Source organism: Pinus tabuliformis, chromosome 8 (genome assembly GCF_031772625.1).
Source record: "Pinus tabuliformis cultivar Carrire ecotype Pingquan chromosome 8, CPIR1, whole genome shotgun sequence".
Lineage (NCBI taxonomy): Eukaryota > Viridiplantae > Streptophyta > Pinopsida > Pinales > Pinaceae > Pinus > Pinus tabuliformis.
In genome coordinates, this window is record NC_142294.1 from 1,339,752,388 (window position 1) to 1,339,772,655 (window position 20,268).

At 36.3% G+C, this 20,268-nt stretch overlaps 1 protein-coding gene across 1 annotated transcript in view; it reads left to right on the top strand.

The window, feature by feature from the left end:
* The first annotated feature begins 253 nt into the window (after positions 1-253).
* Positions 254-20,268, top strand: part of LOC149240427 (uncharacterized) — a 176,777-nt gene continuing 156,762 nt past the window's right edge. The window contains exon 1 of the mRNA XM_089370172.1: positions 254-487. Coding sequence (XP_089226298.1) covers positions 254-487 — 234 coding nt within the window. The remainder of the gene's footprint in view (positions 488-20,268) is intronic.

Sequence of the window (20,268 nt, forward strand, 5' to 3'; positions counted from 1 at the left end):
CACAGAAGTGATCGTTGCTGTCACTGTTCATGACAAGATGTCTGAGTTATGACGAAAAGGAGCGGGTGGCGGGCAATTAAGATACGAAGTATGAGCCAGATCTGGAACGATCTACCGTAGATTTAATGTTAATGCGCCAGAAAAGGAGGGAACGGTTGAATTTGAATTTCAACACGCCTATAAATCACAGGGGGGCATCCACCGAACGATCTGTGGTATTGAGAGAAGTAAGCTATTGTGCCTTCCAATCGGTATGGAATTGTTGATCATCGACGCTCAAGGAGTAAGCCCGGGGGTTTTAATATGGCCAATGGAGATACAGGACCTTCTAGATAGTGTGATGTCGACGGCCGCAGACACCGCGCCGAGTTCAACACTGACGGTAGGGGATGTACCAGAAATTCTCAAACACGAAGCAGAACTGGTCCGGATGCCGCTGCCTAAACCACGGGCTAGCAGGCGACCCATGAAAGATAAGGGAAATATGGTGAATCATGAGACAAATGATGGAATTGTAGTTAATAGTTCGTCTCTGATGCACCATGAAGATTGGGATCTTGCGGGCAACATCTTTCTTGCAAAAATGCAACACAAGCTGCAGCAGATAGTGTGTATAGTGGACCGGAAATTGGAGACTTGCTGCTTGGGCACGAAGAGTTCCCACATGCGGCACCCCAGCTTGAGCTAAAATCCTATGAGGGGGTGCTCTATGTTAACCGAGCAGAGCAGAATGAGCATCATCGGTTGCGCAAATTAGTAGAGGCAATGGAGCAGGAGCTTGAAGAAGTGTTACAGGAGACAAGGAGGGAGCAGCAGAACGTAGTGCGTCACTCACAGGGATGGTGGACCATGAAGCCTTGGAAGCGTGTATTGCTACACTGACGAGTGACTCAGGATGAGTCACGATGATTGTGTTGGGGGCCTGTTGGGTAGCGGAGGCCCCGCATAATGGTTTTGGGGCTTAAAGCCCATAATTTAGGGTAATGATATTGTAAAAGTTCCGCGAAGTGCGCAGAGCGTGAACTGTAATAGGTCGAGTCAAAGGGTTGTTCGCCTAAAAATAATGTAAAATAATAGAAAGTGAGTCGGCCTGCCCATGGTCCACGGACCATGGGAATGTATAAATAGAGCAAGGCTCTAAAGGTAGAAGGTAGCTTTTGGAAAAGATCTAATGTATTATGGGTTTTTGATGGCAATACTCGCTCTGGGTCTATAAGTCTGAGTCTTGGGTAGTAGTAGGAGATAGAGGCTCCGCAACTGTGTGCGCGGAGGCTGGATAGAGTCTGCAGCTATGTGCATGGACCCCTGCAGCTGAGTGCACAGGGCAGGAAGTGGATTGTAACAGAACAAAGACATTAATAAAGAGAAGTTACTTCTGAAATATCATGTATCTATTTTATATTCTGCATCTGGTAGCAAATCTGAATGATTGTTCTTATGTTATGATTTTATGCATTTCTTTAAGAGTTATGGTTGTGCGCACTAGTTATAACAATTGAATGCTTGATTAAGACCACAAGAATTAGATCAGATCTGTAATAATTGCAATAATAATAAGAATCTAGGAAGCGCCCCATCGCGGATCTACACAAAGCACTGACAACTGCGCAGAGCAGCGCAAGTGCACTGGTCGGTTTGCGAACCTTCCAAGTTCTCATCAAGACATCCCTAGGGTGCGGAAACCTGGTTCCAGCACCCTCCCCTACTACCTCGGGTGAGACTTCAGTCCGCGCTCCGTGGACTATTTCCGAAAGGGCTGATAGTGCAGGATTTGTTTGGCTAAAACTATTACAAACCTAGGTCAAGCCCCATCAAGTCAACAGTGTTCATGTTCCAATCTAGAAATGATGGAATTCAACTTTCTCCATGAGCCTTGGGAAATTCCTTTGTTCAAGTGTTATGCTAGATTTGGAAGGAGACAACAATTATTATGTTTTAAAGGGTTTATCAGGAGGAAAGATCGTGGTTTAAACTCACAGAAGAATCCAGTTTGAACCCAAAGAAAACATTATCATTGGGAATGTTTCTCTATATGGGGCAACAAGTGGAGAAGCGTACTTCAATGGTATGGCAACAAAGAGGTTTTTGTGAGGAATTCAAGTGCAAAAGAAGTGGTTGAAGGAGTAGGAGATCATGGATGTGAATACATGATTGGTGGAACTATGGTCATCTTGGGAAAATCTAGGAGGAATTTTGCAGCTGGAATGAGTGGAGGTATTGCCTATGTTCTTAATGTTGATGGAAAATTTGATTCAAGATGCAATCTCGAGTTGGTAGACCTTGAAAATGTTGAAGAGGAATATGATTTCATTCCACTGAATATGATGATATAATATCACCCACATCACTCTAATAATCAATTGGCAAGAGAAGTCCTTGCTGATTTTGAAGCTTTCCTCCCAAGTTTCTGAAAGTATTCCCATGAGACTATAAAAGAGTATTGCAAGAAATGAAGGTTAGGAATACTACGAAGGAAGCAGAGGAGGATGACTTGATGAAGAAATATGCCTTTGAGGAGCTGAAGAGGATGGAAAAAGTTGCTTCAAATCAACAAAGAAAAAAAATGACGAGGCTTACAAGGTACATTTTCATGTAGTTCAACTCATTGTTTTCTTTATTTTTAATTTCAATTGTATAACATGTATATCATCATCAAATATTAACTCCACTATATAAAATCCTTTATTCTTTCAAATGATTTGACAATGTCATCAAATATTAAGTTGTATAAATGTTGAGTGTGATGGCTTGGTCATGGGGCTAACATTTCTATCTAATTTTGAAGAAAGTGGATGGAAAATGGTGGCAGAGAGACATAAAAAAATAGATAATGCAGTTAAGCACCGATATTTTTTGATATATGAGAATGAGAATCTTGCATATAAATATGGTGTGGCATATATAAATGATTGGAAAGAAGTGATTAAGGAAAACAGGTAAGTGCTACTACTAAAGACACAATCAGCTAGGTGTATGGATTGTGGAACCCCCTTTTGTCATCAGTTTATAGTCCATACATCATTTATTTTCCCCTAATTATTTAATAAAATAGCAAGTGAAACATAATGTAGTTATACAATTCAAACTTCATATGTTATATTCATTGTCTGAGTGTTTTCCTTTTTGTATAATGCAAAGCTTCTTAATTACATTCCTTGTTCCTGTATATTTTTTGTTTTGCTAGATTGTACACTTGTCTATATTCTGAATGTGTGAAACATTTTCCTCCATGCAGGATAACAATAGATGTCCTCTTGGGAACAAAATACCTGAGTGGAATGAATTAGTGCACCAAGGGCATTGGCGAGAAGCATTTGATATGAATTTAAAGTTAAAATGTGAAGGACTGGAACTCTCCTTTATTTCCCTTATGATTAAGGTTATGAAGACTCTTGACTCTCTCTAGTAACTGGGGATTTTTCTCTACATTGCTTTTTTGAATAGTGTCAATAAAATGTCCTAAAATGCTCTGTTATATGAGTAGTTCTTTTGTTTTGAAGACTTCAACCTTGTATTGAAATACTTTCTTGTTTTCAATTATTTTTATGAAAGCTTCTTAAGACCTTGACAGTGATTGCTTTTTTCAGGACTGCTTTTGAGGCACAACTCAAATGGTTTAGATTATAGGATATGTGGAAAGGTTGCATGAAGTTGGAGCCCATGACTAACATCTACAACCTGCTACTAAAGAATTGTTAGAAGAGGAAGAAATAATAAATTCAGAAGGGAAACAGAGTACCAATGCAAGTATAGTTTTACTCAAGCATCAAATTAAGTAATTTTCTAGTTTACTTGAAATGCATCATACACATGAAAATTCCATTACCATATCGTTGTAGATTAAAATTAGTGTGAAATGAGATTCTTCTTTATAACTAGTATGGTAGGGTAATTCCATTACAATCAAATTTCAATGCCTCCTATAAAGCTTCAAAATAATTGAATGACACTATATATATTAACCTAAAGTATCCAAACTAGAGAATTCCAAAACAAGAGAGTAACCAATGTTTTCATCGTTTGCATTTTCTTCCTCTAATTCACTTAGAACTATTAGTTTAGAATCCTTTTGAATTTCAAAACAAACATGCTTGGACGTATTTGTTGAAAGGGAGATTCAAAACTTGACATATTTATTTGTTGAAAATATTAGGTTGATACTTGTATCTTCCATATCTCTATTTGTATCAATCACACTATGGCTGCCAGATGGCATAAATTTTAATAATCTCATGTCCCTTTTCTACTATGAAGTGATTCCTCCCTATGGTATCTACTTTCTGATTAGATGCCCTAATGTATCCATAGCGTATATCTTCTCCATGGACCTTATCATTAGCATGCCTAGAATTTTTTTCATCTTTTTATGGGCACTAACTTCCTATTGGTTTTCCTGTCCAACTAGAACTTGATCCTCCATAAGTGTAAGCTTATGTGTGTAAACACCAACAAAGTTATTTTTCATTGTTTAATTCAAATTGCTAGCAACTGAGGAGCTACAAGAATCAACATCATCTTTGATTTGAACCTAAATAGTCTTATTATCTACAAGTATTTCCCTAATCACAATGACCAGTAGATTCTCCTCATGGATTATTTCTCTCATTCTATCTATTAGTAAAATCCGCAAAATGTATCCCTACATTTTTAATCTCGAGAAAAAAAAACATGTGATTGTTATCATTTAAATTATCCATATCTTTTGGAGTCCAAAAATCCATTTTCTTTGGATAAGGTTTATCTATAACCTCAAAACAAACCCTATTATAAGCTGAAGGACCATTATGTCCTCTTAAGTCTTGAAAAAGTATGATGGAATGAAACTGGGTGAGGACCAAATCTAAGTTTAGCATGTTAGAACCTAGGTTCATTAAGATGACGACCTTGGTTTGAAGATATACACCATACAAACTAGGACCACCCATACTTATCGTTGCCATCAATATTAACATACTGAGAACCTTTAACCCGTGGAGACCCATGGTAGTCATTGCAATGAAATTTATTAGAATATGCGTAATGTCCAAAAGTTCTTTTATTTAATCTTTGCATCCAATGTGACCATTTCTTATTATGATATTTACCACATCCGAAAATGGGATCATTCACATCATTTTGAAGAAGTCTACAAAGGTCAACATATTCTTTTCACATTTAAAATTTCCCTCAAATTTGTTCGTTCCTGAAGCTCAAGCACTTTCATATCAAAAACAGGCAATGTCAAGTAACAAAAATGGTCCACTCTCTTTTCATCTGCTGATATTAGAAAGAAGTTTCATTAGAGGAATTGTTTGTTTGTCTGTTTTGGTTAGAAAATGGATTGCTCTTGGTTTTATGTGACTTTCAATTTATCATATGTAGAATGTTGATAAATGGGAAAGAATAATGTGTGACATTTATCTTACAGAAATTGGTATTGAATGAAAGGCTACAGAGTTTAGCCAAGCTACAATTCATTTTGGTAAAGGTGGAGGAACATCTTAAATTTTTTCCTAAAAATACACCATATACATTGTTGGGTCCCTATAATACTAGTGATTACCCCATTACTATTGTAGTTATACCCCTTATTTATATTGTTGTGCCCCTATTACCCCCATATTGTTATTTCTGTGCCCCATAGAATCCCTCTATTGTTATTTTTGTGGCTTTATATTATTATTGTTAGGTCGGCTGGATTATATTGTGACTCCTTAGACTCCTATATATAGAAAGGAGGTTTTGTCATTTGTATCATCCAAGAATTGTTCATTTATGTAATGTAAAGGAGGTTTCCCCCTCGAAGAGGCTGAATTCTAAGGCGTGGATCTCTCTTTTCTATCTTTTTGTGAGCTGGTTTCATAACATTTGGTATCAGAGCTTTGGATTCTAGGGTTTCGCTGCTCCAAACAGGTCATCGTGGCATTTTTGCTATAACTTTTTTTCTGTGACGTTTCAGAAGTCGCAAAAAAAAACCATTTGAGAATAATTGGCGCTGAACCTTGGGTCCGAATTTCAGAGCTTTTCGCGCAATATTTTCGGAGATATGATCTGAGGAAGTTGGTCTTTTTGCAGACTCCTGAATTACATTCAAAACAGGTGACCTGGGGAAAATCGTCATAACTTTCTCTCTGAGGATCGGATTGAAATTTCGTAAAAAGGTACAGAAAGAGGACGGACTGTAGTTTCTTTTGTGTGTGTTTCAGATTCAAAGGTTGAAACAGTGACTCGTGGCACGTCGTACAAGTTCGCTCTACTGAACCAGTCTAAAAGCAAGTCACTGTGGGAGATTTCACATAACTCTTCCTTGGAGAATCCAATTTGGCTCAGACTTGTGGCATTGGAAAGAGGACGCAGAAGGCTACTACAGGTAGCAATTTCAGAACTGGATGATCTGAAATTACAGAGATACATCAGATTCAATATCAGGCTTCTATAAAGTGAAAAAAGGTGTGTAGTTTTTTTTTAAATTTTTGTGTAAGCTTGGTTTAACGGAATTCAAAGGGCATAGTAAAGCATTATTATCGGTAACTGATGCCCCGAGGAAAGAAAATGCAAACACCTAGTAAGGAACCTGAAAGCTCTAGCATGACTCATGAAGAAGAGGAAGAAATGCTACATGATATATCAAAATTACAAGAACAAGTGCAACAAATGTCACGCTCACAAAAGCTAACAGAAGCTAAGATAAGTGGCGTGGAATCTAAGATAAAGGGCATGGAAGCTAAGATGGATGATTCAGAGATAGATTTGAAGAGAGACATGGCAGATTTGAAGACAGATTTGAAGACAGACATGGCAGATTTGAAGACAGATTTGACAAATTTTCTACAAGAAATACTTACTAATGGTGAAAAGGTAGTAAAGGAAACTCATGATGAGAACAAAAGAAATGTTAATCATGATTCCATAGACTCTAATGTTGGATCGAAGACCCACCATATTCCAAAAATCGATATGAGGAAGTTTGATGGCAAGGATCCCGCCACATGGATATTACAGATGGAGCAATTCTTCGATCTCAATAATGTGCAAAACACACAAAAGGTACGTATGGCAACTGTATATTTGGAACCAAATCAGTTTGTATGGTATCAATGGCTTTGCTCTCGTAAACAATTTATCACTTGGGCAATTTTTACGGAAGAATTGATAGCACATTATGAGGATACAAAAAGCAACACTTTTTTTAGCCAATTGATAAGTCTCAAACAAAAGGGTTCAATAATGGAGCACATTGAGGAGTTCCAAAAATTGAACATAAGGGTAAAAGATATTCCAGAGGAGCATAGGATTGATGTGTTCATAGGGTCTTTAAAGGATAATATCCAACATGATGTTCGCCTTTGGGAACCTGATTCATTAGAGAAGGCATTCAGGTTAGCAAGAAAAATGGAAAGCAAAATTATGGCAACTAGGAAGCATACCATTCACAACTATAAAGACGGAAGTGTTGTTGCCCATAGTCTTCCACAACCTACAAGGTTGACACCACAACAATTGGAAGAAAAAAGAGCAAAAGGGCTTTGTTACAATTGTGATAGCAAATACACAAAAGGTCATAAGTGTGCTGAGAAGAAATTATTCTACATAGATTGTGAAGAGGAAGAAGAAAAGGAGCAAGAAAGGTCAAAAGAAGAGGATATACTCCAGGAACAAAGCCTAGATGAAGAACAAATAAATCCGACCATATCTTGTAATGCATTGGCGGGAATTACCACTCCTCAAACCATCAAGATAGAAGGACAAATCAAGAAGAAAAAGGTAATAGTGTTGATTGATTCAGGAAGCACCCACAATTTTATTCATTGTAGGGTAGCAAAAGAATTGAATTGCTTCCTATATCCAGCACCAGAGTGTCAAGTGATGATTGCAAATGGAGGAACAATAAATTGCTCTGGAAAGTGCCATAATATCAAGCTATCCATGGGAGAATATGTATTGACTAGCCCAATGCTTTCCATTCCAATGGGAGGTGCTGATGTTGTACTAGGAGTCCAATGGCTACAATCCTTGGGTACAATAGCTTTTAATTTTCAAGAACTTTTCATGAAATTTTCTGTGGAAGGAAAGGAAGTTGAATTAAGGGGTATTGCAGGGAAACCAGGAAAGATAATCAGCTCTAATGGCATGACAAAGCTTCTAAAAAAGGAGCAAAGAGGTGTAATTGCACAATTATGTTCGCTAGATGTTTCCACATTGGAATCATCTATTTCTCCAGATCTCCAAAAAGTCCTGGACAATCATTCCAAGGTATTTGAGACTCCCAAAGGTCTCCCACCTATGCGTGATCATGATCATGCTATTCATCTGATTCCAGGAAGTGTTCCTCCAAACATCAGGCCGTACAGATATCCCTATGTCCAAAAAAGTGAAATTGAACGTATGGTTGCAGAAATGCTAGAGGCTGGTATAATTCAACCGAGTCAAAGTTCTTTCTCAGCTCCAGTAGTATTGGTGCACAAGAAGGATGGATCATGGCGCATGTGTCCAGATTATAGGGAGCTCAACAAGCTCACTATTAAAGATAAGTTCCCCATTCCTGTCATTGATGAATTACTGGATGAATTGCATGGATCAATTTACTTCACCAAGTTGGATCTTCGTTCGGGATATCATCAAATCAGAATGAAGATTGAAGACATTCCGAAAACGGCATTTAGAACTCATGAGGGTCATTATGAATTTTTGGTCATGCCTTTTGGCCTTACCAATGCACCTTCAACATTTCAAGGTTTGATGAATTCAATTTTCAAACCATTCCTTAGAAAATTTGTGTTAGTATTTTTTGATGATATACTAATCTACAGCAAGTCTTGGAAGGATCATGTTGAACATGTTGACAGGGTGCTACAACTATTGGAGGAGAAACAATTATATGCAAAAAGATCCAAATGTTTCTTTGGAGTCCAGGAGGTGGAATATTTGGGTCATATTGTATCTCATGAAGGAGTTAAGGTAGACCCTAGCAAAATTAAAGCCATTAAGGAATGGAAAATCCCCACATCCATAAAGCATCTGCGAGGATTTCTTGGGTTGACAGGGTATTATCGCAAGTTTGTTAAGAATTATGGGAGAATAGCAGCACCTCTAACAACATTATTGAAGAAAGATTCATTTTCATGGACTCCGGAAGCAACAAAGGCCTTTGAACATCTTAAAGAGGCAATGTGCCAAGCACCGGTCTTAGCTACACCGGACTTCACAAAAACCTTTATTGTGGAATGTGATGCTTCAGGAAATGGAATTGGTGTTGTTCTAATGCAAGATGAAAGACCCATTGCTTTTGAAAGTCGTCCAATCAAGGGAAAGTTTTTAAGCAAAGCTATTTATGAGAAGGAAATGTTGGCAATACTCCATGCACTTAAGAAATGGCGACCCTACCTAATGGGAAGACACTTCAAGGTAAAAACGGATCATGATAGCCTTAAATACTTTTTAGAACAAAGATTATCCTCTGAAGAGCAACAAAAGTGGGTCACAAAGATGTTGGGTTATGACTTTGAAATCATCTACAAAAAAGGGAAGCAAAATGTGGTGGCAGATGCACTCTCAAGAAAGGATGAGGATGTGGAAGCATTGTTGTGTGCCATTTCTATTATCCAACCAGATTGGATAAACGAAGCAAGGGAGGAATGGAAGAATGACGAAGAAGTGTGGGCACTTATTCGAAAGCTACAACAAGATTCCAGTACTTCTGATACATTTAGCTGGAAAAATGATTCGTTATGGTACAAAGATCGCTTATACCTCTGTAAGAATTCCCAGCTAAAACAAAAGATTCTTATGGAATTGCACACTTCTCCCTTAGGAGGGCACTCAGGATTTTTAAAAACTTACCACAGGGTTAAGAAGGAATTTTTTTGGGATGGCCTTAAATCAGATATTCAAAAGTTTGTGGCGGAATGTTTGGTTTGCCAACAAAATAAAGTTGAAACAATTAAGACACCGGGTCTATTACAACCTTTATCCATTCCAAGCCAACGTTGGGAGGAGGTTTCAATGGATTTTATCACAGGTTTACCCAAGTCTGAGGGAAAGAGTGTCATCATGGTGGTAGTTGACAGACTTACCAAGTATGCACACTTTTGTGCATTATCACATCCATTTAAAGCCAGTACAGTTTCTACTGCATTTATGGAAACAATTCAAAAGCTACATGGAAACCCAAAGATTATTGTAAGTGACAGAGATCCCATTTTCACTGGAAATTTTTGGACAGAATTATTTTCTTGTCTTGGTACTCAGTTAGCTCATAGCTCATCTTATCATCCTCAATCTGATGGGCAAACTGAGATAGTAAACAAATGTTTGGAAGGATATCTTCGTTGCTTTGTATCTGATAAACAGACACAATGGGTCAAATGGTTGCCTCTGGCTGAATGGTGGTATAACACTTCCTTCCATACAGCAACAAAAATGACCCCATTTATGGCACTTTATGGGTATCAACCACCATCCATCACATCATATTTAAGAGAAAATTCTAAGGTTCAGGCAGTGGAACATCACATCGAACATCAACAACAAGTCCTCCAACTCTTAAAGGATAACCTCGTGTTGGCACAAAATAGAATGAAACAACAGGCAGATCAACATCGCAGTGAAAGAAGTTTTGATGTAGGTGATTGGGTATTCCTACGGCTACAACCATATAAGCAAATGTCCCTAAAGCAAGCTAAGAAGGATAATAAATTATCACCAAAGTATTATGGTCCGTACAAGGTGTTGCAAAAGATTGGTACTATGGCATACAAATTGGAGCTTCCTGCAGCTTCTCGATTGCACCCAGTTTTCCATGTTTCATGTTTAAAGAAGGTTATAGGCGACAAGCTCCCAGTTCAAACAATATTGCCAGAACTTGACGAGGAAGGAAAAATTATATTGGAACCGGAAGCAGTCACAGAAACAAGAACTCGACAGCTACGAAATCGATCAATTTCAGAGTATCTTATCAAGTGGAAGAACTTATCCGCTGAAGATTCCACATGGGAGGATGAGAATTTTATGCAGAAGTATCCAGAACTACTCAAGCGTTGAGGACAACACTTTTTTGAAGGAGAGGGGCATGTTGGGTCCCTATAATACTAGTGATTACCCCATTACTATTGTAGTTATACCCCTTATTTATATTGTTGTGCCCCTATTACCCCCATATTGTTATTTCTGTGCCCCATAGAATCCCTCTATTGTTATTTTTGTGGCTTTATATTATTATTGTTAGGTCGGTTGGATTATATTGTGACTCCTTAGACTCCTATATATAGAAAGGAGGTTTTGTCATTTGTATCATCCAAGAATTGTTCATTTATGTAATGTAAAGGAGGTTGCCCCCTCGAAGAGGGTGAATTCTAAGGCGTGGATCTCTCTTTTCTATCTTTTTGTGAGCTGGTTTCATAACATACATATTTTGAACATAAGTAATATATGGATTTTTATTTTGTAGATATGTTATTTTTCTACCCAAGATATCACAACAAGAAAAATATTGATATTGTAAAAATTGTTTGAGGACCTCATTGATGTTGGTTTTTCAGATGTCTTACTTGATTTCTACCTTCTCATATGTGGGGAAGGATTTAAATATGTATTAATATGTTCCTGAAACAAATCATATTCAAATTTTATAGATATAAAATATAAAAACAAATGTCAATGCCTTCGTTTGATTGTTACTTGACTCTGCAGTGGGTAGGTTATAGGAAATGTGATTGGAAAAAGGATGGGGAGACAATGCAGATCATGTCTTGGATATGGTTCATTTATTGTTAGAGATCCTTCATGAACCTGAGCCATTGAATTTGGAAATGTTTCTAGTAGGGATTCCTACGGTTTTTAATGTTATGAGTCTTTCTCCTCATGGTTATTTTGGGCAAGAAATGTTCTTAGGAATGCTATAGAAGACATTGGTGGATAGGTAAAAAGATTTTTATAATTGCAATGCCCACTCCATGATATCTTCTCTTTATTGTTTGATTTTATTTTGAACATTTCTTTTGATTTTGTTTTGTATTTTAACTATGAAATTGGAAATACTTGGTATCATGTCCATTTAATAAAATAGCCAAAACTTGAAGACGAAGTTAGTATTACACGATATTAATTCAAATCATTTTATCTATTTTGTGTTAAAAAATTTCATGACTATAAGAAAGGTTTACTTTCATGTTGTTATTTGAGCACATGTTTTTTATATACATGACCAAGTTCATGTGTTAGGAAATGAAATGTTGTAGCGAATAAAACCGACAAGGATTAAACATCACACCTTAGATTATTTGTTTTCACAATTTATCTACAGCTTGAGCCTTTTAGCATGTAACTTAGTTGGCATGATTGTGCCTAAACTTTCCCTTAAGGTTGAATACTAAGTTACTAAGGTGTTATTTTCTATGGTGAAATTTTATTTTCTTTTTTTATACAAGGCATTCGGCCACATAGTGGCCACTATCGCCCAACTAAAGAAAATTTGTTCGAGTTTCTTGCTTGTATGGGGAAAAATGGCTTTGACATTGCTAATTTTGAGGTATATGCCATATAAATTCTTTATAATCTACTTTAGTTTGTATTCTAGTGTTCATTGTATTTCATGTCTTACACTTTGCATTGCATCTTCTTTTGTTTTTAGAAGAGGAACTTTGTATTGATGGTAAGAAGATGAGATTGAACAAAGAGGAGAGCAATAACACTGGAGTGACAAATGCAAAAAGAGAGAGAGAATATAATTGATCTAGTGATACACTTAGAACCAATATCCTGCATCAGACACAAACATAGACACTGATGGTCAAGTTTTCAAAGTTGATGAATTCACCTATAATGCCTTGGAAACAAAATGATAATGTTTTGAAGTGATGAAACATCAATTCATGTGTAACTTATAGTCCAACCAATATTAACTTGGAAACTCATATTGTAATACTTTAACGTTTTGTATAATATAACTTATGTGATTGAAATTATTTATAGTTGCACTTGATATTGTTTAGTATTGTAATTAACATATGCAACTTTGTGTTTTCATATTAGATGAACATGCACATTGTATGGCATTTTTAAAATTTTGTCACAAAATCATACTAATTAATTTATGTTGATTAATAATGAAAACATAAAATCAATCTAAAACTACTAAATTTGTATTTTATATAGATTAATGATGAACACAAATAAAATGAACATACAACTAAATTAGTCATTTATAATGATGATTAATGAAAGTATATGAAATGAATATAAAATACTAAATTAGTCATTTAAATAATGAATATGGAACTAGCAAAAAACGATAAATGACTAGTGCAAATGATAAATTTGTGATTACAAATGACGACTAATTTTTGCATATATACGACTATTAGTAACTAATTTACAGTATCTGATAACATGACCAAAATTTAGTCATATTTCTTTGGTCATTAATTGGTTTCAAACAATGACTAAAATTTTCATATATGTGACTATTAGTAGCTAATTTATAGTATCTTATAACATGACCAACATTTTAGTCATATTTCTTTGGTCATTAATTGGGTTTCTTGGGTGATCATATGGTAACATATTTTGTTGTACATTTGATCATTAATTGTGGAAATTAATGACTAAATTTATGACTAAATATACTACTAGACGATAAAATTGAGACAACCAATTAATGACTAAGCTAAAAATGACTAAAAGTTGGTCACGTTATAAGATACTGTAAATTAGCTACTACTAGTCACCAACTGAAAAATGGTTGTTTATATGAAAATTTTAGTCATTTTTTTAGTAAGTAATTAGCCATTTTGTAGTAGTGAATAATTACGTCTTATTATCCCCAAGTAAATTATAATTCAAGCTCTCCCAAATATGATATCTCAAAATTCACCACCAAATGATAACTTGAATAACATGAAGATTGAAACTAGAATGGTAATTTGACTACAATGGTCACTTGAACCCACCATACATTGAACCCCTAATAATTCAAATTATTTATTAGTTTTAATTGCACCCAAAACATTCAAACCCTTCCCCAAAACCTTTGAACAATCTCTCCTTCGCATGGTAACAAAGGCATAGGTAAAATTACATGTCAGTGGGAAACACCATGTCCTCATGGGAACTACTCATTTTTCCTATTTTATTGCTAATCCCAATGGTTAAGGAACACTAATTACAAAATCAATAAAATAAAATAATATTTCTTTAGGCCTCTTGATCCCCTGAAGTCCCCCCTTTTCCCCTCTTGTGGATTCATAGCCCCCCATTTTTTGTCCTTCTCTTCTATGGATTGTGATGTATTTATTTTAATCATAATTCAATGTACAATGTTACACATTACATAATTTGTATTTTATCCATTCATCATATACATACAAAAAACTAATATGGAAATCAAAGGTAGGGAATTACATGGTCATTGTCTTAGGGATGGAAAGGTGAAAAGAATATGCATCAAATGTTATACTTTACACAAATTTCCTTCAATTTGTGGCTCTTAAAGCTGTAAACCTCATTTTCAAGGAGGTGTGTAAAGAACATAATAGCAACCAATTATATGTCTAGCATAAACATAGAAATGATATACTCCAAACCATTGTGTAAAGGAACATAATCTACCTATTTTGTGAAATAACCTTGGGAAGTCAAGATAACTATATTTTTCTTTAAGGAGGAAGGAATAATATTCCCAATGAGATTCAATCCCAATATTGGGAATGGGAAATAATGAAAATTATATAAGGAAATACAAAGAGGTCATAACATGAATCTTATTAGTGTGAACTTGAACCTTGAGGAAATTATATAGGAAGGGGAAGGGAGCTCACTCTCAGTTGAGAAAAAATGAATTAAGTGAAATGATATTTAGGGAAGTAAAGTGGCCCGCAAAATAACTATTGGAAACATCTTGATGGCTCTTTATAAGTGTTACCTTAACTTCTTTGATATTTAAGAAAGTGAAGGAGCATGTTATGGAAGGATCAATTTTACAAGATTCCTCTTACTATGGCATAATGTGATGCCATAATATATATGTATCACTTCTCTTGAGGAGAAGTATCTTCCTCAAAATCCATTGGGGATAAGTAATAGGCCACAACTTTATATCAATGGTGTGTGACAATGGTAGTTTCTTGGATATGGACATTGGAAACATAATGAAAAGAATCATCTACAAGGTTGGAGAGTGTTGAGGTGATTTGGAAATAGAATATATGTTCATCCATGAGCATCTCCTTTTTGGAATTTTGATTAATAAATTATAAGTATAATTCTTAAAGGAGGAGGATACATTGGATTGTGCATCCAATGATATTTTCTTACTAAGGAGATATGAAATAGGGTTGTATTGGAAAATTATATGCATTGTTTAGTTGATAACATTGGAGCTTATTCATGGTAAAAACAAGGGCTATACATTCTTTTTGACTTCAATGTATTTGTCATGATATCAAGGGAAAGTGTAAATTATATAATAAATAAGATTCTCAACACAACTCTCATCCTCTTCAGAGAGCATCCCCTCCAATTGAGGATTCAGTAAATAATGTGTATAGGATCAACATACAATAACCAACAAAATGGGATAATATGGAGGCATAAATCAACATTTCTTTGATATTTCCAAAGAATAATTGTTAGATTTAATTGCTTTAGATAATAGAAACATCCTTCTTAAGGATGGAGTTTAGAGCATGAGAGTTATGAGAATAATCCTATAATAAGCATTAGATTTCCTTGAGATTTCCTATGAATTAGCGGATTTTGGTAATCATATGAGCATGGCGTATATCATGGTATAGTAGATTTTGTGAAGGTCAATCTCAATACCTTGATGATATATTATGAATCCCAAGAGACCATCAACTATGACTCTAGAGACATACTTTCTAGATTTCATATTAATATGGTGAGTACAAAAATAGTTAAATATTGTGTAGAGATATTGAGTTTGATCATGGCACTTGATATTTCCTAGCAAGGACATCAATGTATAATTCCATGAAACTAAGTATTAGATCTTAGAACACTAGGGTCATGGTACATTAATATGTAGGTCTCATACTCTTAAGACCAAAAGGCATGCCATTGTAGTGGAACACACCCCATGGGTTACTAATGATATCCTTCAATTGATCTTATTAAGTAATGAGGATCTAGCTATAGCCATATAATCTATCCATTACGAATATCATTTTAGAACTCATAATGACGTAAATAATAACATCAATGAAATAATGAGAAAACTTATCCTTAGGATTACAATGTAGATGACATGGAAGTGTTAGGAAAAATACTAAAAGGGGACGGGGGGGTGGATGAATCGATATTTTAATTTACTTCAAACTTTTCATTTCTTATTCTGAATTTTGTATGATATTATCATTTATGCAACCCACGTATGTACACGACTCGTTTGAAGTAAAACCATGTATATTCAACTAACTAACTTTTCATTTGTTCCATCAATTATTCATATTTAACCAGTGCATCATTATGTCATTATTCATTTATTAAGAAGAAACCATGAGCAGTAAAGAGAAGATAACACAACACATCAGAAACACACATAGAACACTAGGTGTTAGGTAAACTTGACACAGGATAGAATCAAATTTGACCAAGTTAAATAGTGATGGTTTTGGGGCACATGGTATTGTGCACCCATAGTATTTTGCCCATGGTATTATATGTAATGGAACTTATAAAAGGCTGGAAGGACTTCATTATAATGCAAGACCTGGAGGTGAGCAGTGAAGGCTCACTTGGTAGGATTGGCCAAGGTTTTGGCCAATGCTAATAAGATCTTATTAGGTTGGGTTTTTCCCCGGATTTGGGGTTTTCCCGAATAAACATTTGTGTTTATGTTCTTATGGTTGTTGCTAGCTATTTTTATATTTATTCCTCTCAGTAATTATTTATGTTATGCAGTAAACTTCTTAAAAAAAAACAAAAAACAAAAAAATTAATGAAATCAAAATTATTGCATGTAAATGGGCATACTACTGTAAGACCTGGTAAGGCATGTGTACCCCTCGGTGATCACTGGTAAAGTCTCGGTTAGACCTAGGTGATAGGGGGATGTCGGTTTAACAATACCCCGGGTAAAAACTCTGAGGGAGGTAAGAGCTAGAGTGAGCGGGATTGTCTCACTTAGCAGGTTTGGCTGGAGTTAGTCAAGGAACCCCAAGTCAAGTTTAAGGGGGGAATATTGTTAGGTAAACTTGACTCAGGATAGAGTCAAAGTTGACCAGGTTAAACAGTGATGGTTTTGGGGCACATGGTATTGTGCACCCATGGTATTATATGTAATGGAGCTTATAAAAGGCTAGAAGGACTTCATTGTAATGCAAGGCCTGCAGGTGAGCAGTGAAGGCTCACTTGGCTGGATTGGCCAGAGTTTTGGCTAGGGATAATGAAATTTCATTATGGTTGGGTTTTTCCCCAGATTTGGGGTTTTCCCAGATAAACATGTGTGTTTATGTGTTTATGGTTGTTGCTGGTTATTTTTATATTTATTCCTCTAAGTGATTCTTCGTAATTATTTATGTTATGCAGTAAATTTACTAACACCAGGATTTTTAGGTGCAAACCTAATGTCAGAGAAAACCACCGTTGTCATTGTCTCTGCCTTCTTTCTTATTTTCAAGAAACCTTTTACAATCTTGTACAAGAGGAGACTCTTACCATTACGCAAGTACCCACCTGCAGAAGGCTACAACCTTCTCTCGTTCTCTAGCACCCTTTGGAAGGGAGCTCCAACCCCCTGATCTCATTTACTGGCTCCTACAGGAAGGGATCTCCTACCCTGTGTTAGTGTCAGTGTCTTCACACTGCCATCGGTGATCAAAATTACTCTTTTGCATTCATGTTAGGTGTCTCATTCGATCAGCTGCATTCCATTAGGTCATGGATCAACTGATGGTAGTGGTTTCATTTTAGTTTCCCTCATGTCATATACCTACTGACTTGTTCAAACATCTTTTAGTTGTCCATAATCATTTCAATTTTATTTTTAACCAGTCCTAGGGTTTAGTTTCATTAGGTCTTAGGGTTTTTCATCATGGTAATTCATAATGAATAAAATGGTCAGCAGACACATGAGGAGGATAAAAATTTCATAAAGTCATCATTTGTCTTTTTGTGAACTCAATAAAGCTCTTTAAATCTCAAAACTCTGTTTTGAGGTAAAACAGAGCATTTGTATTTAATGAGTTCATTTGATGTAATTTTATGTAATTTTACTGTTCCTATATGTAATAAGTATGCTCCTGGTGACCTGGAAACAATGCCAGTTCCTGCCACTGCAAAAAGTCCAAATTCAGAAAAATGGAGTATTTTAAAAAAGTGACAAAACATTAGGAAAGTGGGTTTGGTTTAGTGAAAAATCAAAAGCAAAAAAGGTATAAAACCCCATTCATTCAAGTCATTTCTCATTCTTGCAAGTTTGAAAACCAAGGAGAGCTCCTAAATCGTGTTTTTCTAACCCTCATGAGAAAACAAGGAAAAACAAGGAAAATTGTGTTGAAGTTGACAGGCGTTGCGCATTATTTCCCCGGACGTGCACATTAAAAGTGCATTGCCCACCTATTGAGGTTTGGAATTGCAATTTTGGTCTGGCGCTGCGCATTAAAAGTGCGTTGTGCACCTGTTGACCGGTGCTATGCACTTGTTGGGGAAGACCAAATTGCTGCAAATCGCCTTCAAACTTCTCAAAAATCACTTTGATGCTTGTGCCAAGTAAGTTTACCATTCCTCCTTGCTAAGAAAGAAGTGTGCTTGATTTCTTGAGTGTGTTTGGCATCATTTTATAGCAAACCCTATTGGCATTGAAAATTTCTCTCATAAACCCTAAATAAGCTAAAACTACCTCTCATAAGCCACCAAGGGTCATTTGCTACTCTTCTCCTTCATTTACACTTAGTTTACCAAGTCTTTTTCACTATCCATCAGTCATCAAGCTTCATTCCACTAAACCCTACTTTCTACATCAAACCCTAGCCCTAATACACTATTCACTAACCCTAATTCCCAATTCTTACATTCCCACTATCCCCCATTCCCTTATCAAACTCTATACCCTAACTCCCTCAAGCATTCACACCCTCATCTTACACCTCACTTACCTTATATTTTTAAAATCTCTTCATACTCATCTTGTTATCACTACAAACCTTCATTTCACATCACCTATCACATCACCAAAAAACCCATGGAGAGAGACACAGACTATGAGAAGGAGGAAGAAACCTTTAGTGACAGCTCTAGGGAAATACATGTGCCAAGGAATCCTCACAAAAGGGGAAAAATCATTTGGGAGGAACCTATCAGTCTTACAAAGTTTCTTGCTTGCCCACTTGCCATATCATGTTTTAGACATCACTCTTGCTATGATTTTTGTGAAATGGTGGAGAGGGTCAAATTCCATCATGAGCTAGCCAGGTTGTTTGTTACTCATCTAGACAAGGGTCAGGTTACCCTTGCCAGTGTTTCTTTCACATTATCACCTACCACTATCTCAGAAGCAACAGGCATCCCAAATGTAGGTGAACAATGGAACAAAGGGCAATATGTGGACAGAGAATATTATGAGCCTTATATTAAGGCTAGATATCACAACAAGATCAGCAGGGTATTTCCTTTCAAGTACTTGGAGGACAAGTTTGCCCCTCTTATGAAGATCATCATCAAATACTTCACCTGTGAGGGAAGGTTTTCCTGCTTATATGCATACCACATCAGGTTATTGATGCACTTCACTAGGGTGAAAATGATGAACCTCCCCTACTTTATATGCAGGAACATAGAAAAGATGGCCCATTATGTTCAGAGAAAACCATTTCCTCAACAGCTCAACAACATTTATCACTTCTCCTTGATAAAGATGGTTGTCTTACATCAGTTGAACTTGCTGAACATGCCATGGGAGACCTTCATTTCCCATGAAATGTTCAAAGGCCCTCAAGTATTTTCATCAGTGCTTTAGGAGGAAGGAGGACCTTCAGGACAACCAGGTGTCCAAGAGACTGAGACTACAGGTGTGCCAGTATTTGTCACTTATGAGAGAGGCACAAGGAGTCTTTTTGCTGCTGTCAGGCGAGTACTATCTCCACCAGGGGTGGAAGGGGTCTCTCCTTCTTCACTAGATCATAGGTAAATGCTATCTCCACCAGGGGTGGAAGGGGCTTTGCCTTCTTCTCTAGCTATACAGGTTGTCCAGCAGTCAAAGAGTAGAGACAAAGAGAAACAGAAGATGCATGAGGAGGGCCCTACTGAAGGGAAAGATAGGGATTTTATTTTGAA